The sequence below is a fragment of the Debaryomyces fabryi genome, assembly GCF_001447935.2.
Source record: "Debaryomyces fabryi strain CBS 789 chromosome Unknown contig00026, whole genome shotgun sequence".
NCBI lineage: Eukaryota > Fungi > Ascomycota > Pichiomycetes > Serinales > Debaryomycetaceae > Debaryomyces > Debaryomyces fabryi.
The window spans coordinates 14,238-39,360 of record NW_015385452.1 but is presented as its reverse complement, the minus strand read 5'-3'; the positions used below and the strand labels follow the sequence as shown (position 1 = coordinate 39,360).

Below are 25,123 nucleotides of genomic sequence, written 5' to 3'. Positions count from 1 at the left end.
CTTTCAATTAAGCTAATTTGTCCCTTTCCTTCCTAATACACTTGTCTATTGTTAATTCAGTTGAATTCTATATTAATTATATAGCATTCTGAACAAGTTTGGACGTGTCCCCCCTAACATTCATCAACTTTCTTTCACATAAAGGTATTGGTTAATTCTATGAAAGTGGAAGATACTATTAGTGATAAAAAATAGAGGATATCAAGGACGTAAAAAAAAATAGTACATCAATAGAGAGTACATCGAAAAACTATAGATTCTTTAATTTGACAATGAAGGGTCAGAATCAAAATAGCCGTGGTAGTAGCAATCCTAGGGCGGGTGCCAATGGACACCGCCGTTCGAATTCCCGTTATAATACTGGAAATTATCAAAATATTTCTCAAGGACAGCAGAGTAATAATGAGGAATCTATAAATAGCGACAAATTGTTACACTTAGTTGCCAAATCTATTGGTAAGAAGTGTATTGCAACTGTTAGTTCAGGTGCACGTTATCAAGGATTGTTGGTAAGTGCCGATTTATCGTCACAACAAGGACAGGATGTTTCATCTCCGTTATCAATTGTCTTGCAATCTCCGCAGATTTTTTCAAAGTCATTAATTGATGAGAAAAGCAATTCTGACAAAGCGAATGAAATTCCAGAAAAGTTGATTATTCAAGCAAAAGACTTGATGGACTTGGAAGTTTCGAATGTGGATGTCAATGAACCAGCTACCAAGGACCTGAATCCACGTTCTGTTTCACCAACGTCGGGTGCGAATACAGCATCGCCTCCTGCTGCAAACGAAAGCAAATTTAAGACCGATACAGATATAAGTGGTCGTTTACAAATCAAAGAAAGAGAACTTCAAAGATGGGTTCCAGAAGAAGATTCAACTGCATTCGCTTTAGAGGATGATACTTTTAATAATTCAAGTGCGACATGGGATCAATTCAAAGTAAACGAAGAGAAATTCGGTGTTGAATCTAGCTATGATGAACATTTATATACAACGAGAATTAATACTGCAGCTCCTGATTACCATGCGAGGTTACGAAAAGCGGAAAAGATTGCTAAAGAAATTGAAAATCAAACTACTGGTAATCGTCACGTTTTGGAAGAAAGAGGCATTGAGGTCGACGATAGTGGAATTGACGAGGAAGATAAATATTCTGGTGTTGATAGAAGAGGCGATGAATTAATGGCTGCTTTAAGAAATGCTAATATTTCCACCGAATCAACTTCTAGTAACATTCTGAATACACCTGGTAAGTATGTTCCTCCAAGACAAAGAGCTGCACAGTATCACGATGACCCAGCAATTATATCTAGCTCGGCAGCGCAACCTGGTAAAAAACCGGCTGATTCTCAACAAAAGGTTGCTGAAACACCAATTAATCCTAAAGTAAATAACATGTCCAGCAAACCAGATTCTATACCTCCTAAGCCACAGGTTTCAAACCAACATAACGAGTCATTCAGACTTAATGCTCAGAGTGAAATCAATTCCCTTCGGGAATTTAGTGCTAATTTTAAAATTCCTCATCAAATGCCAACGGATTTATTACCAATATTATCGAAGGATAAATTAAAGCAAGATGAGATATTAAATAAGCAAAAGGAGCAACAATTATTAAAGGCTCAAAGAAAGGAACAGAAGCAAGCGGAATTGGCAAAATTAACAAATTCTCTGACTGATGTATCAGCTCAAGAACAGAGTCAACCCCAACAAAGAAAGAAAATGGATCCAACGAGACCTGCTTTCAAATTGAATCCAAAGGCCGCAGCTTTTACTCCTTCAAGTAAGCACACGCAATTATCGCCAAACCCACCCAAGGCCAGCTTCCATAAAGCACCCAATAACCCTTCTCCAAGAATGGGTAACCAAAGGCCGTTCACTAGTGGAAGCGGATCGAGTGTTGGGTCTAACGCTAATGCGAAACGTCATTATCAAATTTCACCAGCAGATTTCTTTGGAGGTGTCAATAGAATTCCGACGAAAGAAGGCCAAGAGCAAAAGGCCAAAGATTTCAAGTTTGCTTTTAACTTGTTCATCACAACTAAGAAGAGGGCGGCAGCAGATCATAGTCCAGTGAATTTTGAAAAGACTTTTTACACACCTCCAACTTGGAACTCTACTATTGATGATACATATGATAAGTTATTCCCATCACCAAACACTATTAGAGGACCTGGTATGGGATTACCTACATCCAATAGCATGCCATTTATGCCAAGTCCTATGATGGGGGCTCCATCGCCTGTCATACCAGGGGGATTTTCTGGTATGCCAGGAACTCCAAATGGTAATAAATTCACTCTCTCGCCTCAGCAGCAGCAACAACAGCAAGCAGCAGCTGCAATGGCTGCACATTTCCAACAACAACAGTTCCACGCAGCCATGATGTATCAACAACAACAGTTTTCTGGTGTACCTCCTGGTCAACCGCCAATGCCAATGTACGGACCTGGCGGTGAGCCTCCTTTCCTTCCTCCTGGTGGATTTATGATGCCCCCAGGAAACTTCAATGCAGGCGGTAGTCCAGTTAATGGCAATGTCATGATGAACCCAAGCCCATACAATAATGTGAGTGGAAACCAAATGAACGCCAACTACAATAACCATCACCAAGGTAGTAGCAGTGGAAATAGGAGATATAATAATCATCACAATCAAACTTCCCAACATGGTCATAAAAGAGGAAGTAATGCTTAATTTGAAGATAAGGATGCGGTCATTTGAACTTGCTTGATTTGGTTTGCTGGTTCAGATCACGTTGAATTGTTTATATATCCATGCCTTCATTTTGCATTACCAAAAAAAAAGAACCGAAAAAACTCTGTACAATCCTGACGTTTTATCTTTTAGATAACCCTAAATAGTTTCTACTTTCATCTTACATATATTTCCTTAAAATTACATTTGTAGCCTTAGTCATATCGTGTGAATAGTTTGCAGATTCAGGATTAACAGCAAGAATGGAAACATTTCCTCCGATCTTAAAGATAATCTACTACTTGCAGCATTATCCAGCCCTTCTACGCTTGTTTAGCGTATGTTATAGCCTTTCTACGGATGTTTAGCGTATGTTATAAAGTATAACAAATCTTCATACTACGTATATAATAATATATGCAGGACTACTCGACGGTATTTTGATTCAGCCTAATAAATCGAGTATTATGAAGTGTTGAACTCTTTAGCAAAGAATTCTACAGGCTATATATACACAATGAGTGATGCTGCATTATCAAGAGTGGCACATTTGATCAAATTGGAGGATGATTTGGTAAAAATTCAATCGTTGCGACAACAATTCACTAAGGAAAAGACATTAGTTGACATTAAGTTGAATGCTGCTACTCAAACACAAATTGACTCTATCATGAATAATTTGAAGAAATTAAATAATTCAGCCAATAAGTTGAATTCAATAAAATCTAGTTTGAATAGATTGAATCAGATACACGATGAGTCCGTAACAGGAGTAGTAGAATATAATACTATTAAACAAATGACTAGTGTAAACCAATTTCTAACGCAAGTACAACACTTATACCACGATATATCTAAATATAAACAATACTTGGATTCTATAAACAAATTAATAGATGAAGAATTCGCAATAATTAGCGAGGATATATCTTATCCGTTATTGAATATTTTCAGAATTCACTATAGCTTGACCCAAGCTAGAAACTTTCAGGATTATTTGGAGACTATTTCCGATACTTTGTCCGATGACTTGAAGTCAATTGTATTCAAAGTAGTCTTACCAGTGAAAAAGACAATCAAGAAATTCGATGATTTACTAGGCGAGATCATTATAAGTTTGACAGAAGCATTAAAGGAGGGAAACGTAGAGCTAGTATTCAAATTAATTAAAATTATCGAGTTTGAATCTAATGAAGACTTAAAGTTTGCACTCATGTCTAATTTGAAATTAATGGAAAATAGGAATATATCCAGCATTGACTACGCAAACTTTAGAGGTGCTAAAAGAAACTATAAGAAATTGTTTTACAATAAGCTAGAGGAAAGTCTTGTGGACACATTTGATAAATGTGTAGAACATTTTAGTTACGATAGAATTTTGGTTTATGATAATTTAAACTGGCTTGAAGATGAGCTTGTTTTTGTTACTGATACTTTATCTCCTATGTTTCCTCCTAGCTGGGATATAGATAATTTCATACAAAACGCCTATTACAATAGGTTGCATAATTTCACAATGGATTTGATCAAGACAGATCCACCGGCTGAAGATTTATTAAAGATTTTGGCATATGATTCCCATTATGGCAAGTTTGTTGTGGCATTACATACTTCACCTAATATTGAAGGTGATGGAAAGCGAAAATCTACTCAGAAGAAAGAACAAAAATCTATTATGGGTGAAGAATTAAAGAAGGTAGTCTTAGATGATTATTTGAAGGTTATTGTCGGCAAAATGAATGAATGGACTGACACCTTAATGAAACTGGAGTCAACATCGTTCGTTCAAAGAGAAACACCACCAGATATTTATACGTATTATCAAACTATTGAAGATGAGGATATTCAAGATCAGCCAATAACTTTAGAAATTCATGGTGAGGTATTTGTGTTACCTGACTTTAAGACACCTTTAACTATGCTTAAGGAACAAGCAGATGTAGCTGTCGACTCAGGGTATGGAAGCATCTTAGTTGGTGTGATTGAAAACTGGTCTAATTGCTATATAAGAAGAGTCCTTAATTACAAAGAAATCATAGAAGAAGAATTTGACAAGTATATGTCAGTTTATAATAATGAACGGTTCTTAATCAAAGAAAGTAAGACTAAGAGGCTATTCAGACGTCATGCACCTCAACCAACGTTTGACATTGAAAATATGACTCCAGAAGAATTAGCAAATATTTCCAAGCCTGGTTTAATCGAGTATTTATGTGCATTGGGAAACACGTATGAAATCAATACGGATCGTTTACAAGATAAATTCTTACCCAATTATAAAACTAAGGTTCACACTAATTATCAAAGTAGGATTCAGGTTGCATTTGAAGATACTGTATCTCCAAGCACAGAATTAAATGCCCAAGTAATTAGAGCAATCATTGATATAATACTTAATGATTTGTATCCAGCCTTGTCAGCTGTATTTACTAAGAGCTGGTATGGAGACAAAAGTCAAACATCCGATGAACCTAATATGGCTGAAAGAATTCTTGAAACAATAAGTGAATATATGCAAGAGCTTAGAAGTTATGCTTCATACGACATTTACCTGTGTACATTTGCCCTTTTCTTAGATTCATTTATATCTGCTTATATTCGTATTGGTTACGAAAATATCTTGCATGGAAGTGGTAAAAAGATTGATCCAACGGCAACGAAGAAGTTCAAGTCATTCAGCGAGGGTGTTGGAAGAGATGTTACTATATTTTATGGGGGATTAGAGCATTTGTTTACTAGAAAGGATTCTGCCTATTTATTGAATAGTTTGAGAGCAATAGAATTTTTAGGTGATTTGGCTACATGTGAAGATCCAATGAATTTTATTCCTCAAATGTGGGAGAATGAAATCTTAGGGTCATTCTATTTCTGTTCTGTTGAATATGTCAGGGGAATTTGTTTGTGCCGTAAGGATATGGATAAGAACCAAGTAAATACATTGGTAAAACAATTAGAAGATATCAAAAAAGATTATCACGAAAATGTTCCTGTGCCTAATCAATTAACAGGTACTTTGAATGAATTTTTCTACAGCTAGACTTTGTACATTATTAATGAATATTTGAATGTTATATTAGTGGTCATGTAGAAATGAGGCAGGTATCGTTATGCAAAATATATATATATATAGACTACTCCTCATCCGATGAAGAATAATCACCAAGCGCACCTGATAGCGACTCAGTGTTTTTAGCCTTAGACTCTATAATAGGTATCTTTGATATGTGATTTTCCAACGGCTGCTTCTTTTTTAAAATAATGGTCTTAGACTGCTTTTGAGCAGGGGCTAAAATAGGATCCAGATGATCGTTCTGTAATGCATTTTCATAAGTTCTCTTAAAGGATGAAGATTCTTCTTGGGTCGTTTCTTTATTCACATTATTCAGGTCCTTTAGACCATTCACACCGTTCAGCCTAAACTTTTTGAACATATCTTTGGCTAATTCTTCGTCTTCTTTGCTTGCCAAGTCCTCACGAAGTGATTTCATCAGTTCGATGTCTTTCTCCACCTTTTCTCTAGCTTCATTTAAGGCTTGATCTCTACCCCCTTTCGCTTGTAACAGCGAATTTTTCGCCTGAAGATATTCCAAATGATCGGTTATTTCTTGCTGCCTTTGCTGATCCTGTAATCTCTTCTCAAGGTTTTCCATTAGATCTCCTTTCTGGTCTTTCAAACTTTCATTTTGCTGCCAAAAAGGGTTTTTCTTCCTTTTTTCTTTTAATAATTGAAATGAGTTGTTCTCTTTCTCTTCTCTTTCCAACCTTTCCAATATCTGCTCCTCAGTTTCAACTTTTATTTTGTTTGTATTGTTATTAGATTCTGGCTCGTAGTTCCTCACCGCTCCAGATTCTGGAACATAACCAGCAGTCTGAGGGTTTGTTTTATAAGTAATATTATTATTACATTTGGGGCATGTTATATGGAATCTTATGATCTTAAAATTCATATACTTTTCATTAGTGACTTCTTTTTTAGCATTAAATTTACGCCTTTCCGATATATACTCGTTACATTTAGTGCATCTCATCGAATATGGAGCCATAAGACGAACTTTTATAATCTGATTTGCAGGCTTCTTCTTTTTAGGGACCTTAGAAGGATCCCAATCTGGGGGATAGTATTTATTTATACCCTTTCTTTCTGACATTCCAGCTATAGTACAAACAAAGTCCCTATAAAATAGACATTGATAAGATTTAATCCCAATATATAAGAGATGACACAAAACGTCATGAACCATTATGATGGCCGATTTTCATTCTACCATATTCCCTACAAATACAATTATATTAAAACATACATTGGGTTGATTATAATACACATAAACGTTTTTTTATTAAAAAAGATGCATCCCAACAACTTAAACTAAACCAAAATAAACATTATACTATTCTATTTAACAAAATTTTTCTGAAAAACTCTTCAATAAAATTAATAACATAACATTTAATCTAATCAGCGTTTCTTCTGGCAGCTCTCTTAGCAGCACGACGTTGAGTACCGAAGATCTTCTTTTCTCTGTTCTTCTTTTGTTTTCTTTGTTGTCTGGATGGCTTGTCAACCTTTTCAGCTAAACCGTATCTAACTAATCTGTAAGATGGTTCGAACTTCTTGGCGTCAGCAACAGATTGGTAGATTAAACCGAAACCAGTAGACTTACCACCACCGAATTGGGTTCTGAAACCGAAAACTGAGACAGCGTCCTTTTCAGTCTTGTAGATTTCAGATAATTTTTCACGTAATTCGTCCTTAGAAACGTTTGGTCTGTTTGGGTGTAAGACATCAATGACGAATTGTCTTCTGGCTAATAATGGGTTGGAAATAACCTTACGAGTTCTAATAGTAACGGAGTCACTCTAAAATATATGTTAGTATATTGTTTCAACAATTTCAATGTCCACCTTGAAATAATTGTGAATATTCGACTCCAATAAGGCCCTTTACTCCTTATATTCATTTCTCCATCGCATGGTTTCATTATATGGTTCCATATCCTCTTTAGAACCACCCTACGTCCTCTGATTCCATTTTATCACAATTTCAATATTTACGTCCCACTTTCAATCAATCCACCATTATCCTCTATTTGTCATTAATTCAATATCTAATAATATGTAATCGGTCTCATATCACAATTATTCATTGTATCTCACTTCTAAACATACCATTTTGATGATATTTCTATTATGGTTTAACTAAATATTCAAGACCAGTATTAATATGTTTGAAAAACTTTTATGTAAATTGGTACTCCAGTGCAGTGAGAAACTGAAAATTTTCTGGTGTAATTATATTACATAATACACCCGCAAATGATTATGTTATTAGTTACACAAATTAAGTCGTGAGAAAATCGAGAAAAAGCAGTCACATATCAGGTGATCAAGAGGACTTTACTCCTCGGCATTAGGTTCTGGTTACTTAGCAGTGCGTACGGGTCTGTTGTTAGGTTAAGGGTCTTCAAGCTTAAGTGCTCGATGCTCGTAGTTTGCATGCATGCCAAATGGGTTGAGTCTGTCGGATGGTCGGTTCTATGATTATGTTTAGTATTAATTATATATGAATCTTATTGATAGTGCATAAGAACCTCACCAATGGTGTTTCCTCTGTGCAGAAGTTTGTTACTCTACGTTGAATGGGTTGGTTGATTGCATTTTGCAACCGCTACGAGGTATAATAGAAACTTAAAAAATGGCATTTTTATATATATAAAGTAAACTAATGCTTTTCAGTAAGACCGATTCTAACAGCCTTGACTTGGGTGTAGTTGTCAAGTGCTTCAGCACCCATTTCTCTACCGAAACCGGATTGACCGTAACCACCGAATGGGATCATTGGGTGGAAATCGTTGTAGGTGTTAACCCAGATGGTACCTGCAGCAAGTCTGTTAGCAACACCAATGGCAGTGTTAATGTTTTCGGTGTGGATACCAGCAGCTAAACCGTATTCAGAATCGTTGGCTAATTCGACAACTTCATCAATAGTCTTGAACTTGGTGATAGTGACAACAGGACCGAAGATTTCTTCCTTAACGATCTGCATATTTTCAGTGACATCACCGAAAATGGTTGGCTTAACAAAGTAACCCTTACCTTCGACTCTTTCACCACCAGTGATCAACTTAGCACCTTCATTCTTACCGGTTTCAATGTACTTTAAGATCTTGTCTAATTGTTGAGAAGAGGCTTGAGCACCCATGAAGGTGTCTTCTTCGAATGGGTTACCAATCTTAATCTTAGCGGAGGCGTTCTTTAATTCTTCGAGGACCTTTTCGTAGATTTCTTCTTGGACATAAATTCTGGAACCAGCACAACAAACTTCACCAGTGTTGTAGAAAATACCAGTGATCAAGGATTGAACAGACTTTTGGACATCAGCATCGTTGAAAACGATGTTTGGAGACTTACCACCTAATTCTAAGGTGACCTTCTTCAAGTTGGATTCAGCAGCAGACTTCATAATGTGTCTTCCGGTAGCAGTAGAACCAGTAAAGGCAACCTTCTTAATCTTAGGGTGGGAGGCAATGGCGTTACCAGCAGTCTTACCGAAACCGGTAAGGATGTTAACCACACCAGGTGGGAAACCTGCTTCCTTGATCAAACCAGTAATGAATAAACCCGATAATGGGGTAGATTCGGCAGTCTTCAAAACAATAGTATTACCAGTGGCAGCAGCTGGACCAAGCTTCCATGCCAACATCAATAATGGGAAATTCCATGGGATAATTTGCCCGCAAACACCAATAGGTTCTCTTCTCGTGTAGTTGAAATGAGTGGATCCGGTTTCTGGCACCGTACCTAAGATCTTGTCGGCCCAACCAGCACATGATCTGAAGTACATGGCGGTCAAAGCAACATCTCCTCTGGAACACATTAAGGACTTACCGTTGTCCAAGGCTTCGATGTGCGCAAGGGTGTCAGCGTTGGCATCAACCAAATCAGCCAACTTGAGTAAAGCGTTGGCTCTGATAGATGGATCACCAGTTGACCACGAAGTGTGGAAGGCAGCGCTAGCTGCTTCAACAGCGGTGTCGATATCTTCTTCCAATGCTTCGTAGACATCAGTGATGTGTTCTTCGGTGGATGGAGAAACCACATCGAATGTTTTCTTTTGTTTTGGGTAAACGTACTCGTTATTGATGAACAAACCAGTTGGTTGTTCATATGTGGTGCCGTTAGGCAACTTAATCGAAACTTTTAATGGTAAACTGGATGACATTCTTATAAATGATTTTGCATACGCTACTTTATTTCTTGCTTGTTTTGCAATTGAATTCTTAAACATGTTGAAATGAATTGATTTTATAGCAGATTTACTCTAATTTATATAATGTTCGAATTCCCCATATTTATACTTTTTGCAATAGTGGGGTTTAGCCCGAACATGGTGTTAAACGATCATTAAAAGTGACCCCTCTTCACTTAGCATCTATTTCGTCACTGTCAAGGGAAGTCTCGTCGCGGGTTTAAGCGCATCGGCGATTACCACCATCAATATCCGAAAGAATTGTATCGGGTCAAAGTTCGCACGTCCAGACGATGGAACATTTAGTATGCGATAGACCCCGTCGGGTAAATCATATACCCGAAAAGCTTCCAGTTGGTGCAAAATGAAAGACATAGAAGTCTCAGGTAGTAGTACACCTAACAGATGAAAAATCAATGAGACATTTTTTCGGTACATGTATTAGAAAGTAAATTGCAGAATACTCACGGCTACAGAAGCTTATTGGCGGTTATTTGCGGGATATAGCCTCTAGTTAATGAAAGTTGAGTTTATCATAAGTAACGCTTTTACAATTGAAGAGTGGTGATGCATCTTACTAATATGACTTAATAATAGCGGTAATATGACCGAGTACAATGGCATAACAAATGGAATTCATGTTTTAGGATTTTCCAGACACGAAACGCCGTTGGTGTTATTCTAACACCGGAGACATTTGAATCGATGAAGGAGCTCGCACTACGGCGATAAGTTTCTAAAGCCCTTTCATCTCTCCACGCCGTTAAGAGAAGAGATGTAAATCGGGGTTTGAATGTCGGAATGTCGTTCTGCTGCGAAAGAGTCAATGTCGCGATTTTGAGGGTGAATGTCATAAAATGGTTGGATTATGACAATGCTTATGTAAGTATATGACATGCAGCGATTTTTTGATCTTCATACAGATGAGCTGGAACCACAGATAGCGTTTGATTTAGGGACTAACTAGGAGCATATGAGCTGAGATGTCGCAGTGGATTCGAGGTCCGATATGTGGCGTGGATAACTGCCGAAGCAGGCTCTATCGATCGACGGATGGGATGAAAATATGCCAGTACGGGCATGTTATGGAAGGTAATGTCGAAATCAATGATGATCAGGATGAGAACTTCGTTTCGACGCGGAGATTGAATCTCCAGTTGGATAACGGGGGGTTTTCAATAGCGCTGCAGAATATCGCAACGCGACAAGAAACCTCGAAGAAAGTGTATGGAACGAATGGGAAAATGTTGTATTGGAGGTGCTTGCAGGTGCTCTTGAAGAAGCAGGTTGATATTTTCCAAATATTGTTCCCGTATGATGCTGGAGAATTGGTGCTGGTGGTCAGGCTTTACTGGTTAAAGTACATGACTGCTAGAATCAGCGATGATCCACATGCTAAGGTTCCTACTGCACTTGATTTGATTTCTATCATATATTTAGCTATATTCAAGTTGCGAGGATATCCCATATATGTGTGCGATATTATTCATGCTCTTAAAGAAAATACGATCCCATACATGAAATGCCTTCATTTAATACCGAATTCGTATTTAGAACAGCTTCCGTCGTATTTTTTGAAATGCTTGGAACCTTACAAGTTGCCCTTGACTAACGAGCTCTACGATGCCATCCTCGAGAATGGATTGAAAATATGCAGTGATGAACAGGCCTTAGAAGTTCCATTTAACTACTATTACCCATTGATATTCAAGGTTTTTTCAGAATTGCTTGTATTTCCCAACGCCCCTAGTCTCTTTCACATTTGCAATAATCTCGTGAACAAATTAGATCACAAGTTTCAAATCTCATTTAGCCATAAGGCAGACAAGTTTCCTGAACTTCAGGCCATTTCTTACGCCATAATGACCGTCAAGATATACTTTATTTACTACAATGAAATAGATTATACTAAATGGCTTGAAATATTGACAAAGTATGAACTTAATACAGAGTTCCATTTTGCCAATAAGCAAATTAATGATGACGAGTTACTTAACTGGTCTGACTTCAAAATAGATAAATACTGTCAATGGCTTTACGATAATGTTGTGTCTGAAAAAAGCGAAGACGATTTATCTGTCATGGACAAGAGACTATATCAAATCTTCAACCTTGATGAATCATTAAGTTCTTCAGGTACCAAGAGAAAGTTAGACAATGAGCAGGATAATGATCCTACTTTCATTCCACTTAGTCAGTACCTCGAAGATGTAGCATCAAATAATGTTGGCTCAAAGATCAAGGCTACTGATGTGCGAGTAATTGAGAATAAGCTATTTGAAAAGTTTACAAAAACATTCGGTATTTCCAAAAAGTTATTGACAAGCTGCTATGATTCAGCTGAACTTGAGATCAAGCAAAAACTAGTCAAGTAAAATTGTATATTACTTTGTATTTATAGTCTATAGCATTAATATTATTCAACTATAATTGAATCACTATTGTTTGAGTTGCAACTGTGGAGCGCGCTCACTATTCAAAATATTTTTAACTCTACTAGTCAAGGTTAGAATCCATATTAAGTATGGATAGATCTACACTGGAGGGACCTAATGGGGATAGTAGTACTAATTCTTATATGGAAAATATGTTAACTACTGGAAACCTGGAAATAGACGATTCTACTGGTCACGATTCTTCAAGTAATGGAAGCTTAAATCAAGATGACGAGGTAGACAAAATAAACACAGATGATGATGCACGCGCTGGCACGGAAACACTTAATCCAGAAGAAGGAAATCTGATAACTTCAGAAGGTGCAGAAGGTGAAGAAAATGCTAGCAGGGATAAAGAAACCCCTGGTATGTCGACAGAGAATATGGTGTATTCTGGCGAAGACGCATCAACAAATATAGATAATGGAAGGGTAATTGGATCTGCAGAAAATGAAGAGTCTTCCTCTGTTGAACCAGATAATAATATAACGGAAAGAGATATTACTCAGCAACATACACGTATAGAAACCCAAGTAGATTCAGAGGTGGATACAATTAAGGATAATGGTAAAGAATCGTCTCTATCTTTGGCTTATGGGGAGTACGATGACAAAATAGAGAAAGAAGGCCTTATAGATTCAAATGAAGGTTCAAAAATGACTCAAGACTCCAGAAGCTTAATGGAAAAAGACACTCTGAACAAAGAATCAGATAAATCTGATATTTCAGAAGAGGATGGTTTACTTCTGACAAATAATAAATCAAATAATACTTCTCCAGAAGGAAGTACAGTTCCTGAAATAAATGACTACATAAGCATAAATAAACCGATTAAGCGGAAACATGACGATATTTTGACAAGCTATGAACCAATTGATCCCTCTTCCTTCCAAACAGAAAAAAGTAAAAAGAGAGTAGCAGGAAAATTTATTGAGAAATTCTGGGAACCTTTGGATGCCCAAACTACCAATTCTTTGGAAAGAATACTAAATATGTGTCTCAATAAAACTATTGAAAAGTATAAAGGAGGGACAAAAATATCCAAAAAGATGATAGAAGCACAGCATATATTATCAAAAAATTGGCTTAATGAGCTGAATCGAAAATCTTTTAGATCGAGACTCAATGTCACCAACGTCCCGTTACCTTCATCTATGCAAAGTACGCCTAAGTCAAATGACAACAGGCTTGATATTTTGAATTATGACCACTTAACCAGACGTACACAATTTTTGGAGACATACCTACTGGCGGAGCTCAAGCAATTATCTGATCTAGAGACATATTGTTCTGATTTAGAAATAATTTATAACCTGGATTTGAATTATTTGAATGAATTTAAGAAAACAACAGACATAAATAAGTCAAAAATGATTAAAGAAACGATAAATAAACGAGAGAAATTAGGTCTAGATAATATAGAGCCTGATCGAGAAGATATCAGACTTGCTGATGATGCAGGGGTAATGAATTCCAGCTTCGATCCCAATACTGATCAAGATACTCAAAAAGTATTACACTTGATAGACCAGCAATTACAAAGTCTATCTTCTAATACCACTAATCTTACGAATCTTAATGAAAAATTGGAAACTTTGTATAATTTTCTTAATAAATGTTGAATGTATAGCTAATCGACAAAAACCCAATATACAGAGACTAATATAGTGTCAGTGCTTGAGTCAACTTCTTCCTTGGAGGATAACAAATCATTATCTTTACTTTCGCTTTTAATATCTTCCCCAACTTGCTCCTTATGTTGTGTATTTCCAGTATCCACTGCATGCGCTTCCAAGTTGTTGTCATCTTCTATTTCTGTTGTACCTAAATCCTCTTTCAAGTCTTTATTGATTTCTGACCCTACATTATCACTTATGTCTGTTTTCACTTTATGATCTTCAAGGTTAGTATTTTCCAATTGTTCTTTCAATTTGTCTTCATTAAATTCGTCTAATTTGAGGGAATCGTCTCCATCTGGTTCAATATGGGTGCCATCCAGTAACTCTTCATAAGTATCGACATTGTTGAATTTATCATTAGTGCCTGTTTCTAAAGTATTTCCATCATTTTTTTCAGCTTCTCTTTCTTCGTTATTCAGACAGTCATCAGTTCTCTTCTCTACAGTTTTGTCTGTGGGTATCTCTGTTGAATCGCCATTTTTGTCAGCTTCCTTACCTTTGTCTCCCTTAAGCTCAACCTTAATGCTGATATATCCATCCCTATTAGAATCCCAAACGGCCCCAAAGCTGGCCAAAATATTCAAGTCGGTTTCAATTGGAGATGGAGATTTCAATCTGGTTGCTTGAATCAAGAATTTATGCTTGGATGACTTCTTTTGTAGCTTTTCAAGTAAGAACTCAATCAATTCATTGGTTCTACCTAACTTACTTATATCCTTATTTATTACTTCAATTAGATACTCCGATGTTATTGGAGATTCCTTAGAAGCGGAAGATGACGTTATAGAAATAATTGGACTATTCATTATTAATGTTGTAATCAGCTTTTAACTGTTCCAAATATAACTCACAACGTTATTTCGTTCCCTGAATACGCGAGATTATTCTTTTTTTTCAGTAAACAAATTCAAAAAACTATAGTACCTCTATATTTCTTTACACTCGTTTGGTTTATAAAAGTTCATAAAAATGAATATATTTAGAAGGAAAGATGCTAGCACATCGAGTCTCTCGACTTCAACTAGCGAAGCTGTTTCAGTTTCGTCTAAATCAAGCTCTGCTAGTACAACAACTTCAAAAAAAGGTGCAAAGTTGATAAAATGCCACACACCCTTTGATAAACCTGTCAACCCTATTAAACCTCCGTCATTTGATTTATCAGAAGAGGAACAGAAGAAATACGATCAAGTTTTAAAGCACTTTCAAGAGCATGTCAAAAAGGAGTTACCAGTAAATGATCAAGCAGGTGCTGCAAAGCATGTGGTACTCGATGAGGAGGTAGCTTGGTTGACTAAGGAATGCTTCTTACGTTATTTACGTGCTTCCAAGTGGAAGTTAGAAACTGCTATCAAGCGTATTGAAGAGACTCTTGTTTGGCGTAGGACTTTCGGAGTTGTAGATATTCCTGAGCATACCGATCCGAAAATACTTATTACACCGGAATTAGTGGAAGAAGAAAATGTCACTGGTAAAAACCTTATAGTGGGTTATGATAATGATAATAGACCTTGTCTCTATCTTAGAAATGGTTATCAAAATACTCCGCCATCCATAAAGCAGGTTCAGCATTTAGTGTTCATGTTAGAAAGAGTTATTCAATTTATGCCTCCAGGACAAGACACGTTAGCTCTATTGATTGATTTCAAAGCTGCACCAGCCCACTTGAATCTCTCGTCTAAATTCCCATCATTATCTATATCAAAGCAAGTATTGAACATTTTGCAAGGTCATTATCCGGAAAGATTAGGGAAAGGTTTATTCACCAATATACCTTGGATTGGTTACACATTTTTCAAGGTTGTGGGACCATTCATAGACCCATACACGAGGCTGAAAACTATTTACGATCAACCATTTGAGAATTTTGTTCCTAAAGAACAATTGGACAAAGAGTTCAATGGAAACTTGGATTTTGAGTATATCCACGATGTTTACTGGAAAGAGATGAATACGATGGCTGAAAGAAAACGTGAGAATTATATCAAGAATTTTCATCGATTAGGTGCAAAAGTCGGTTTGAGTGAATACGACTTAAGGCTAATTCATGATACTGATTCACAGTAGTATAGACAAACTAGATTACATATAAACTTTCCTATTTATTGTCCTATTTTAATGCGTACAGATACATATAAGCATGCCTTAATCAGAAGGTAGTGATGATCTATAAACTAGTCCTTTAAATATTTACAATAGTTCATAATTATGACTGCGAAAAACAAAAATTGCAAAAATAAGTGAACAAAGCACAACATATTAGTAATGAAACAATCACTTACAATTATTATAAATTTAAACCATCCGGTTACAGCACAGTGTTTACCTTACACTCTATATTGCTATCAAAACCTTCGTTGAAGTTAGGGACAAAACGTTATCTAGAAAATCTATTGAAAACGTTGCGCACTGCATATAATATGAAAAATATTCTGGTTTGAGTCATATAGAAACGTTGATTGTAGATTTGATATACATATATGTATTTATTCGATAAGGTACAGTAGAAATGTCTAATATAGAGGGGTATTCGATTACAATAATTTCACACTCATCTGGAATCCCAGAGGAAAAATTAGCTTACGTAGAAACATTCATCAGCGAGAAGTTGCTGTTAACAATAGTTGAAAAGAAAGCGTTATCAACAAATAACAGAGTATTTGACTATGCTGTGAAGTTGGCAGGACAAGAAGCTGAAAAAGTATTGAACTTGATAAAAGATGAATTATTGGGTAATCCATCAGGCTTTGATATTATCTTTCAAAAAACAAGTGAGCGTAAAGATAAGAAATTATTTATTTTTGATATGGATTCTACATTGATTTACCAAGAAGTTATTGAATTGATTGCAGCATATGCAAACATTGAAGATAAAGTTGCAGATATTACCGAAAGAGCGATGAATGGTGAACTCGATTTTACCCAGTCTCTTTTAGAAAGAGTTTTATTGTTGAAAGGCATTGACTCTACATCGATTTGGAGCGAATTGGAAACCAAAATTAAAATAACAAAAGGAGCCAAAGAGTTATGTAAAGCATTAAAGAAACTAGGATGCGTTATGGGTGTATGTTCTGGTGGGTTTATACCGTTAGCTGAGTTTGTTAAAAAACAATTAGGCTTGGATTATGCTTATGCAAATCAGTTAGGAACTGATTCAAAAAATATTTTGGATGGTACAACGAAGGGTTTTATTGTCAATGGTGAAAAGAAAGCAGAACTCTTGCTTGAAATCGCAAAAAACCATGAAATCAATCCTTGTAACGCAGTTGCAGTAGGCGATGGTGCCAATGACTTGAAAATGATGAGTGTAGCTGGTTTTGGCATTGCATGGAACGCTAAGCCAAAAGTTCAAAAAATGGCTCCTTGCTGCTTGAATACTGATTCATTACAAGACATATTATATATCATGGGATATAGCGACGACGAAATTAAACAATTAATTAATTAGATACATAAATAGACTATAATCAAATCTATCCGACTATTTTACCTCTTACAACACCCATAATTCCATTAAATAATAGAATTTCCGTATCTATTTCTAGCGATCTCAACAAGATAGTTTCTTCTTCAATAAAATCTTTTCTTAATAAAAAATGTCTCATCACCCCACATAAACAACCACTGCTCAATTGTGGTGTAATCCATTTACCATCCTTTTTTCTTCTTATAGCTACGTTTGTAATAGACCCTTCCATCAAATGCCCCAGCCCATTAATCAACAAAACCTCTTCCTTCCCAGCCCTTATACCTGGTAATACCCTTTCTCTTGCAGCAGTATATACTTTTCTATTTGTCGTTTTGAATGATGTAAACGGCGACATAAATGTCAGCTCTTTATCAATGTAAACATCCCAGATATCTTCTGGTGAAAAAGAATTATCTTGAATTCCATCAAGCAAGTTATCTCTATAACCAGTGTCATGTAGTTCCACTTTAACATCACCATCTAATGAGACTAGCAATCTTATTTTCATTGGTTCAAATACTAATCTATCAGATAAGGTTATGGCTTCAATGAGTTTTGATAATAAAAAGTCCTGTGGAATTTCGAAGGCTAGTTCATCCAGATCATGAGTCTGAACATGAAAGTATTTCAAAGTGAATACTAATCTATGATAGTGTTCATCAAACAAAAAGAAATTGTCTTTCGTAATATCCGAAGCTATAATTGGTGGTATAACAGTTAATTTGGGATCATACCGTATTGTAGAAAGAATCTGAAAATCGATATTTTCTGGATTGAAAACATCCGTTAAGTACTTCCCATGTATTTCATTAGCTAGTTCACTGTAGGATTGTCCATTGTTTGGATAATCACCCTCCATTTTAAAAATTTCACGAGAAATGACTTAAAAATGCAATATCTAGAACATATTGAAGTCTCAAATGTGTGTGATCGAGGGTGTACATAGTACGATATTTACAATTTTTATTAATCAACTAGGCCTAACTATATAAATATATTACAGAACTTCAATAAGGTCTAAACCTTTTCTTTTCTTTCATGAGCCTGACCTTCTCTTGATCTAATTTGAATTTTTTCAATAAATCATTCATCTCGTCTTTCTTACGTTGTCTTAATTGGAATCTATAGAAATCTTCTTTCTCTTTCTTTTTCATATTAGACTTGGCTTTATCAACTTCAACAGTAGCAGCTAATTTCTGTCTTCCCATTATACCTGCCTTGGTCTTTCTATGCGAGCCAACGACCAATGTGAAACCATCCTCGTCTACGAGCTGTGTTTGTTGTTGAAGATTCTCCATGGATTCCTTTTCTGCCCTATCAAAGTCAATAAGTGCTTGAGATACCGTATTAGATATTTCTTCTGGCTCTAAAACTTGTGATTGATATTTGGACAAGAAGTACGACGATCCAAACGTGGAAGATGCATTAATTGGCCAATTCGATTCCGTGGATGACGATGCAAGTTTCTTTAAGGCATTAAATGCCAACTGAAAAGCTGCTTTATCAACGAAAGTCGCTATCCCACAGTTCTTCGGTAATTTACTTCTGGCTTCAATATCTTCTTGTTGGTTTAATTCCAAATCCGATGTCAACTTAGTCAAATCAACCCATATATCTTCGGCATAATCACTCAATAAACTCGAAGTATATGATTCTATAGTAGATCCAATAGCTACCGCTTGGAAATATTTTCTTAATGATGCTGTAGATGTGTTTATAGGTAAATTGAAGAAGAAAATTGAACGGTTGGCATTATTGTTTGTACTATTAGTGGCGCTATTTTTGCTGTCATGCTTCTTAAAGAATATATAATGCGGAATACTTGCTTCAGGTAGCTTTACCGGCAATACGAGAAAGCCTTTGATCTCAGTAACAGCCATGCTTGAGGAATAATATCAAACTACAGTATATACTTTAGGGCCTTAATTTTAGTGAAAAGTGAGAGAAGAGATAAAATCGGTAAAGAGACGACTCTTCAAATTCTTGCAAAAAGATAAGAAGTATTCTACATTTATGTATATACATATTGAGCTTCATGTATTCTGTACCTCAGTGGGAATACTTTTGATTAGCTGGTCTGAAGAATACAAAAGAATTGGCTTTAGCTGAAAATTGTGGTTTGAAAGTGCATGGTGGGACAGACGATTCACCTTTAAACAATTTTTTTTTAATTCTTTTTTTGAAGTATCGTAAAGAATGTACTCTACAACGAATATAATCACCATTTGGTTGTGTTGAACAAGAATCGAAACACAATCAATCATATCAAGAATTCAGCTATACTGACATAGGAAGAAATCAAATGTAGTTTTGTGTAACTTAGGCTTAATCTCACAAAAATTTTTCATACTGATATGAATGATATAGAGGTTAGCATAGGATAAGTCTTCTAATACGTGTGTAAAATATAGTAATTAAATTTGACCATGGATAAAGATAACTTACTTAAGTCTTTAGCGGGAACGTTAGATTCAGATTTCCAAGTTAGAAAACAAAGTGAACAAGAATTACATGTATTTGAAGTTCAACCTGGGTTTACTGCGTACTTGCTTGACTTAATCACTGAAGAGGATGTTCCACTTGGAATTCAAATCAGTGCCGCCATTTTTTTCAAAAATAGGGTTGTTAACTATTGGTTGATTTCTGAAAATAAGGCTGCAACACCATTGAATATCCAAGATAATGAAAAACCGATCATCAAAGAGAAATTGGTCCAAACGTTGATTAAAAAACACAAGAATAACCAGTTAAAATTACAGTTAGCCACTGCTATGCATAACATTTTGAACTCTGAAAAGTGGGAAGAATTGATACCTGTGATTAAGAAGTTAATTAGTGATTTTGATAATATTGACCATATATACACGGGGTTGATATGCTTATACGAGTACACGAAAAATTACAGATGGGCAGGCTTGGAAAGCTCGAACTCAACTAATCCAGTGTTAGAAGAAATCTCCACTGAAATGTTTCCAATTTTAGAGAATTTGGTCACAAATTTGTTGAATAATGATTCACCGGTCACCGATGAAATGTTGTACATGATCATTAAAGTATTTAAGTTTACAACATTCTCATCATTGCCAAGTTATTTCCAAGACCAGTCGAAATTAGGAAATTGGTGCCACTTGCAAATTCTTATCATAAACAAACCATTACCAGCCTCAGTTATGGAAGAAGATTCCATTGAATTGAGAAGCGCCAATCCTAGAATCAAGACTGTAAAATGGTGTTTTGGTAACTTACACAGATTATTGACACGTCATGGAGGTGGTTATAGTACCAAGGATAAGGCTAATAATGAGTTTGCAAAATCATTCTTAGAGAATTTTGTTCCAGAGATTTTGAATGCTTATTGGACAATTATCGAGAATTGGTCTGTCAAAAAGGTGTGGTTATCGGAAGGATCTTTGTATCATATGATTTCGTTTTTGGAGCAGTTGATTGAAACACCTGCTTGGGCTTTAATTTCTGACAAATTGGATGCTATAATTCTTCATGTCATTTTGCCTACTTTAAATGCTAACGAAGAAACCATAGAATTATACGAAGATGAACCAGATGAATATATCAGGAGATTCTTTGATATCAACAGAGAAAGTAACACTGCTGATGTAGCATCTATCAACTTTATTTTCAGATTGTCCACCAAAAAGTTTAAATCTACTATCAACCAAGTTCTAGGAATTGTTAATGGTATTTTTAGTAGAAGAAATGAAAATCGTCAAGATATTGCAACAGCAATGGAAACTGAAGGTGCTCTCCGTGTGTTGTCAACTTTATCATACAAATTGGATAAGAAGTCATCACCGGTTCAAGGTCAATTGGACCAATTATTACATACATTCATCTATCCAGAGTTATCTGATGAAACAGTATCTAGAACCCCTTGGTTGACTGCAAGAGCATGCGACACTTTGGCTATGTTTGTCTACAAATATCAAGATCAACAAGTATTACAAGACATATTCCAAGCTGTTGTGAAATGTTTCCAAAACCAAGAACAGTTTCCGGTCCAGCTTACTGCAGTTGATGCATTACGTACTTTAGTGGATGAAGAATTAGTTGCTGAACATATTTCCGGACAGGCACCACAATTAATGGGTACATTATTGGACATGTCCAAAAATTCGAGTCAGATATCTTAACCAGCGTTATGGACTCCTTTGTTGAAAAGTTTGCAAAGAATTTAGAGCCATATGCTCATGAATTATCTTCAAAATTGGTGGAACAATTTCTTAGATTAGCTTCTGAGTTATTAGACCAACAAACTAGTAGTACTAGTAATAATATTGACCTCGATAAAGAATATCAAGCTTCTGGTATTTTAAACACTTTAACCACCTTGGTTATTGCTATGAATTCTTCTCCAAATGTTGCAGCTTCTATGGAAAGCGTTATACAGGATATGGTTAAATTTATTCTTGAAAATGCCATGGTTGCATTCTTAGGTGAAGCAATTGAAATTCTCGAATCCATCTTGTTCAGTACTCAACACGTTTCACCTACTTTATGGACTTTATTCCAATCCTGTATTGATTCTTTCGATACCTATGCATTGGAATACTTTGATACCTTCCAACCATTTTTTGAAAGTGTCATCAACCATGGTTTCAGCCAAAGCGAAGTTACTATTGAAACTCCATACGTACAATCATTGCTCAATGTCTGCTTCAATATCCTTAGCAGCGATTCGTTAGATCCTATTTTTGCAGACTGTGCATTTGAGTTAATTGAGTTAACCATATTAAGTATGAACACCAGATTTATTTCATTCTTGCCAAGATTCTTGCCTGAAATTTTTAACGTATTTACCAATTTGGAATCCCAAGATGCATTTGATGGCTATATGTTGCATCATTTATCAGTCTTGAAGATATTCTTTGGATGTCTTTACATCGATCCATCTACTACTTTTAAATTTTTGAACGAGAAACAATTTACTGGCGGATTTTTCCAATTATGGATTAAGCATTCTGGTGATTTCCAAAGTGTTTATGGTTGCAAGATTCAAATCTTATGTTGCTTGTCTATATTATGTGATGCTGATTTATCTTTGATTCCACAACAAGAAACTATTCTGGAAGTAACAGATTTATTAATTTCTAATTTAGAAGTCTTGCCACACGCCATTAAGGCAAGACAAGACATTCTTTCCGAAGACCGTGGTATGAAACAATATTCTACTAATACAGGTGGTGATGATGATGAAGAAGACGAATATGACGATGCTTATCTCGAAGATGATGATTTCGAAGCAGATGAAGCTGAATTAGAAGCAATGAAACAAACCCCTATTGATAATATTAATGTTTTCGAAGTATTTGCAAACAAGGTTTTGTCATTACAACAGCAGGATTCAGGTAAATATACAGGTATTTTTGGAGGTTTAGATTCTAGCCAGCAGGATACAGTCGCTAAGATTATACAAATTAATCAGCAACAACAACAGCAACAGAATAAATAAGTTAGTACGTTTATAGACATTTATACACTTTGTTCAACTCGTTAAAAGATAATAGATTTTATGTTTGATGAAATTCTTAATAGCTATGTTAGTTACACAAAACCAAGGTTGCACTATGAAGTAACGGCAAGATCGTATCTTGTAAAGATAAGTTCATAGTACCATTATATCTAAATTAATAATACAAAATTCAAGAAGATGTTTTCTGGATTTGGATCTGCAATGTTTGGTGCATCACAATTTGCACCAATGAATTCGAAGTTTGAAGATTATTTTAGAAGTTATCCAGTTGCTATGATGCCTGACCATATTAGAAAGGATGATGCTAACTACGGGGGAAAGATATTTCTACCATCATCGGCGTTGAATAAGTTAACAATGTTACATATAAGATACCCCATGCTATTCGAATTATCTAATGAAGCAAGTGGCATTACTACTCACAGTGGTGTTTTAGAATTTGTGGCTGAAGAAGGAAGAGCTTATTTACCTCAATGGATGATGTCGACTTTACAATTATCACCAGGACTGTTGTTGAAAATTTCCAACTGTGACTTGCCATTAGGAAATTTTGTAAAAATAGAGCCTCAATCAGTAGATTTCTTAGATATTACAGATCCAAAAGCGGTGTTAGAAAACGTGTTAAGAAAGTTTTCTACTTTAACAGTGAATGATATAATTGAAATAAACTATAATGATTCCATATATGGGATAAAGGTCCTCGAAGCCAAGCCCGAGTCGTCAAGTCATGGTGTTTGTGTTGTTGAGACCGATTTGGAGACGGATTTTGCTCCACCAGTTGGCTATGTTGAACCGGAATATAAACCCCTGGCCAAGAAACCAACAACCAACGCAATTGACCCGTCCAGCGTTAACAGAAGTGCCGGAGCTGGAACTATGGCCAAGTCTTTGAACTATGCTAATTTGGTAGCCGAGTCTTCAAGTTCTACAAATGCATTTCAAGGCTCAGGGCAGTCATTATCTGGAAAACCTACCTCCGAAAGGAAAGAAACTAAAGCTGAACACACAATAGATGATTTAGATCCTGACGCAGAGCCGGTGCCATTAGATTTACCAAGTAATCAATTATTCTTTGGCTTCCCAGTTGTATTACCAACTCCTGAAGAAAGCGAAGAAGAGAATGCTAACCAAGCCTCTCAAAATGCATTTAGTGGAAGTGGTCAATCATTGAGACAGAGTAAAAAACGAAAGGATAAGACTAGTGATCATCCCTCGTTGAAAAATCATTCAAGAAGTCCAGACTACATTGAAATAGATTAAATATGTTTAACCAACATACATATAGCAATACGTAGTTAAATATCTTCCATTAATGCATAAATATAAATAATACATACGCCACAAATAATATACAAATACTATCAATTAAGGCAAGAAACAATCATTTCCTTGTTCAACAGCTCTTTTGGTGTGCTCAACAATGTCAGTAGCTTCCCATGGATAAGCGATCCAACTGTCTGGAACAGTTCTAGCAGCAAAATAGTTTCCATTCATGATTTCAGCTGGTAATTCAGCTCTCTTTGGCTTTTGCTTGTCGTGTAAAACAAAAATACCAAATTCAGTATCATTTGGATCGGCATTCTTGGCAGCAGATTGTTCGGCAATATCCTTTTTCAATTCAGAGATGGCATAGTGTAAAGTAGTTCTGGTATCATCAACTTCGTCGATAATTAAGATCTTCTTACCAACCAAATCGATCTTGGATTGTTGATAGTCAATCCATTGGGTTCTAACCACTTCGGTACCGATTTGCTCTTCGGAAGCACCATCAACAACTTCGTAAAGCGACAAAATAATAGCCATAACTCTGACGTTTGGTTGACCTGGCTCCTTCAAGAATGAACGCAACATACGGGCTGGAATAAAACCACCACCACCAATAGCTATGATTAAATCTGGGTTGAATGCCTTAATTTTGTCTGCTGCTTCTTGACATAATTGATGGACATTATTGTACGAAATGTACATTTTGTCTTGAACTTCGTCCGAACCCATTGTTGTTTAGTTTGTATCTATACTAGCTTGAATAATTGCCGAATCACGAACCTAGGGGGCAATCGTTTACCCAAGCACAAGAAGACTTAAAAAAAATTTAAGAATTTTAATCCTT

General features: G+C 35.9%; 16 protein-coding genes across 16 annotated transcripts; 9 read left to right on the top strand and 7 right to left on the bottom strand.

Moving 5' to 3' along the window:
- Positions 1–272: 272 nt before the first annotated feature.
- Positions 273–2,699, top strand: AC631_01756 (uncharacterized protein; the record flags this gene model as incomplete). Its single annotated transcript, XM_015610586.1, has 1 exon — positions 273–2,699. The coding sequence occupies one exon, from the start codon at positions 273–275 to the stop codon at positions 2,697–2,699; it is 2,427 nt and encodes an 808-aa protein (XP_015468585.1).
- Positions 2,700–3,216: 517 nt separating this feature from the next.
- On the top strand, positions 3,217–5,736 carry SEC6 (SNARE-binding exocyst subunit; the record flags this gene model as incomplete). Its single annotated transcript, XM_015610585.1, has 1 exon — positions 3,217–5,736. The coding sequence occupies one exon, from the start codon at positions 3,217–3,219 to the stop codon at positions 5,734–5,736; it is 2,520 nt and encodes an 839-aa protein (XP_015468584.1).
- A 94-nt stretch (positions 5,737–5,830) lies between these two features.
- Positions 5,831–6,847, bottom strand: AC631_01754 (mRNA splicing protein; the record flags this gene model as incomplete). Its single annotated transcript, XM_015610584.1, has 1 exon — positions 5,831–6,847. The coding sequence occupies one exon, from the start codon at positions 6,845–6,847 to the stop codon at positions 5,831–5,833; it is 1,017 nt and encodes a 338-aa protein (XP_015468583.1).
- A 304-nt stretch (positions 6,848–7,151) lies between these two features.
- Positions 7,152–7,868, bottom strand: RPS24 (40S ribosomal protein eS24; the record flags this gene model as incomplete). Its single annotated transcript, XM_015610583.1, has 2 exons — positions 7,152–7,556; positions 7,866–7,868. The coding sequence occupies 2 exons, from the start codon at positions 7,866–7,868 to the stop codon at positions 7,152–7,154; spliced, it is 408 nt and encodes a 135-aa protein (XP_015468582.1).
- A 550-nt stretch (positions 7,869–8,418) lies between these two features.
- ALD5 (aldehyde dehydrogenase (NAD(P)(+))) lies at positions 8,419–9,984 on the bottom strand (the record flags this gene model as incomplete). Its single annotated transcript, XM_015610582.1, has 1 exon — positions 8,419–9,984. The coding sequence occupies one exon, from the start codon at positions 9,982–9,984 to the stop codon at positions 8,419–8,421; it is 1,566 nt and encodes a 521-aa protein (XP_015468581.1).
- Positions 9,985–11,003: 1,019 nt separating this feature from the next.
- Positions 11,004–12,320, top strand: AC631_01751 (uncharacterized protein; the record flags this gene model as incomplete). Its single annotated transcript, XM_015610581.1, has 1 exon — positions 11,004–12,320. One exon carries the CDS (start codon positions 11,004–11,006, stop codon positions 12,318–12,320), a length of 1,317 nt encoding a protein of 438 aa, XP_015468580.1.
- A 149-nt stretch (positions 12,321–12,469) lies between these two features.
- AC631_01750 (uncharacterized protein) lies at positions 12,470–14,002 on the top strand (the record flags this gene model as incomplete). The annotated part of the gene is made up of 1 exon (XM_015610580.1): positions 12,470–14,002. One exon carries the CDS (start codon positions 12,470–12,472, stop codon positions 14,000–14,002), a length of 1,533 nt encoding a protein of 510 aa, XP_015468579.1.
- An 8-nt stretch (positions 14,003–14,010) lies between these two features.
- Positions 14,011–14,865, bottom strand: AC631_01749 (uncharacterized protein; the record flags this gene model as incomplete). Its single annotated transcript, XM_015610579.1, has 1 exon — positions 14,011–14,865. The coding sequence occupies one exon, from the start codon at positions 14,863–14,865 to the stop codon at positions 14,011–14,013; it is 855 nt and encodes a 284-aa protein (XP_015468578.1).
- A 163-nt stretch (positions 14,866–15,028) lies between these two features.
- On the top strand, positions 15,029–16,123 carry PDR17 (Pdr17p; the record flags this gene model as incomplete). Its single annotated transcript, XM_015610578.1, has 1 exon — positions 15,029–16,123. The coding sequence occupies one exon, from the start codon at positions 15,029–15,031 to the stop codon at positions 16,121–16,123; it is 1,095 nt and encodes a 364-aa protein (XP_015468577.1).
- A 442-nt stretch (positions 16,124–16,565) lies between these two features.
- On the top strand, positions 16,566–17,504 carry SER2 (phosphoserine phosphatase; the record flags this gene model as incomplete). Its single annotated transcript, XM_015610577.1, has 1 exon — positions 16,566–17,504. One exon carries the CDS (start codon positions 16,566–16,568, stop codon positions 17,502–17,504), a length of 939 nt encoding a protein of 312 aa, XP_015468576.1.
- Positions 17,505–17,529: 25 nt separating this feature from the next.
- On the bottom strand, positions 17,530–18,384 carry AC631_01746 (aminodeoxychorismate lyase; the record flags this gene model as incomplete). Its single annotated transcript, XM_015610576.1, has 1 exon — positions 17,530–18,384. One exon carries the CDS (start codon positions 18,382–18,384, stop codon positions 17,530–17,532), a length of 855 nt encoding a protein of 284 aa, XP_015468575.1.
- Positions 18,385–18,532: 148 nt separating this feature from the next.
- AC631_01745 (uncharacterized protein) lies at positions 18,533–19,405 on the bottom strand (the record flags this gene model as incomplete). Its single annotated transcript, XM_015610575.1, has 1 exon — positions 18,533–19,405. One exon carries the CDS (start codon positions 19,403–19,405, stop codon positions 18,533–18,535), a length of 873 nt encoding a protein of 290 aa, XP_015468574.1.
- Positions 19,406–19,951: 546 nt separating this feature from the next.
- AC631_01744 (uncharacterized protein) lies at positions 19,952–21,673 on the top strand (the record flags this gene model as incomplete). Its single annotated transcript, XM_015610574.1, has 1 exon — positions 19,952–21,673. One exon carries the CDS (start codon positions 19,952–19,954, stop codon positions 21,671–21,673), a length of 1,722 nt encoding a protein of 573 aa, XP_015468573.1.
- Positions 21,674–21,681: 8 nt separating this feature from the next.
- Positions 21,682–22,992, top strand: AC631_01743 (uncharacterized protein; the record flags this gene model as incomplete). The annotated part of the gene is made up of 1 exon (XM_015610573.1): positions 21,682–22,992. One exon carries the CDS (start codon positions 21,682–21,684, stop codon positions 22,990–22,992), a length of 1,311 nt encoding a protein of 436 aa, XP_015468572.1.
- Positions 22,993–23,190: 198 nt separating this feature from the next.
- On the top strand, positions 23,191–24,273 carry AC631_01742 (polyubiquitin-binding protein; the record flags this gene model as incomplete). Its single annotated transcript, XM_015610572.1, has 1 exon — positions 23,191–24,273. The coding sequence occupies one exon, from the start codon at positions 23,191–23,193 to the stop codon at positions 24,271–24,273; it is 1,083 nt and encodes a 360-aa protein (XP_015468571.1).
- Positions 24,274–24,378: 105 nt separating this feature from the next.
- Positions 24,379–25,008, bottom strand: HPT1 (hypoxanthine phosphoribosyltransferase; the record flags this gene model as incomplete). The annotated part of the gene is made up of 1 exon (XM_015610571.1): positions 24,379–25,008. The coding sequence occupies one exon, from the start codon at positions 25,006–25,008 to the stop codon at positions 24,379–24,381; it is 630 nt and encodes a 209-aa protein (XP_015468570.1).
- Between the last annotated feature and the right edge of the window lie 115 nt (positions 25,009–25,123).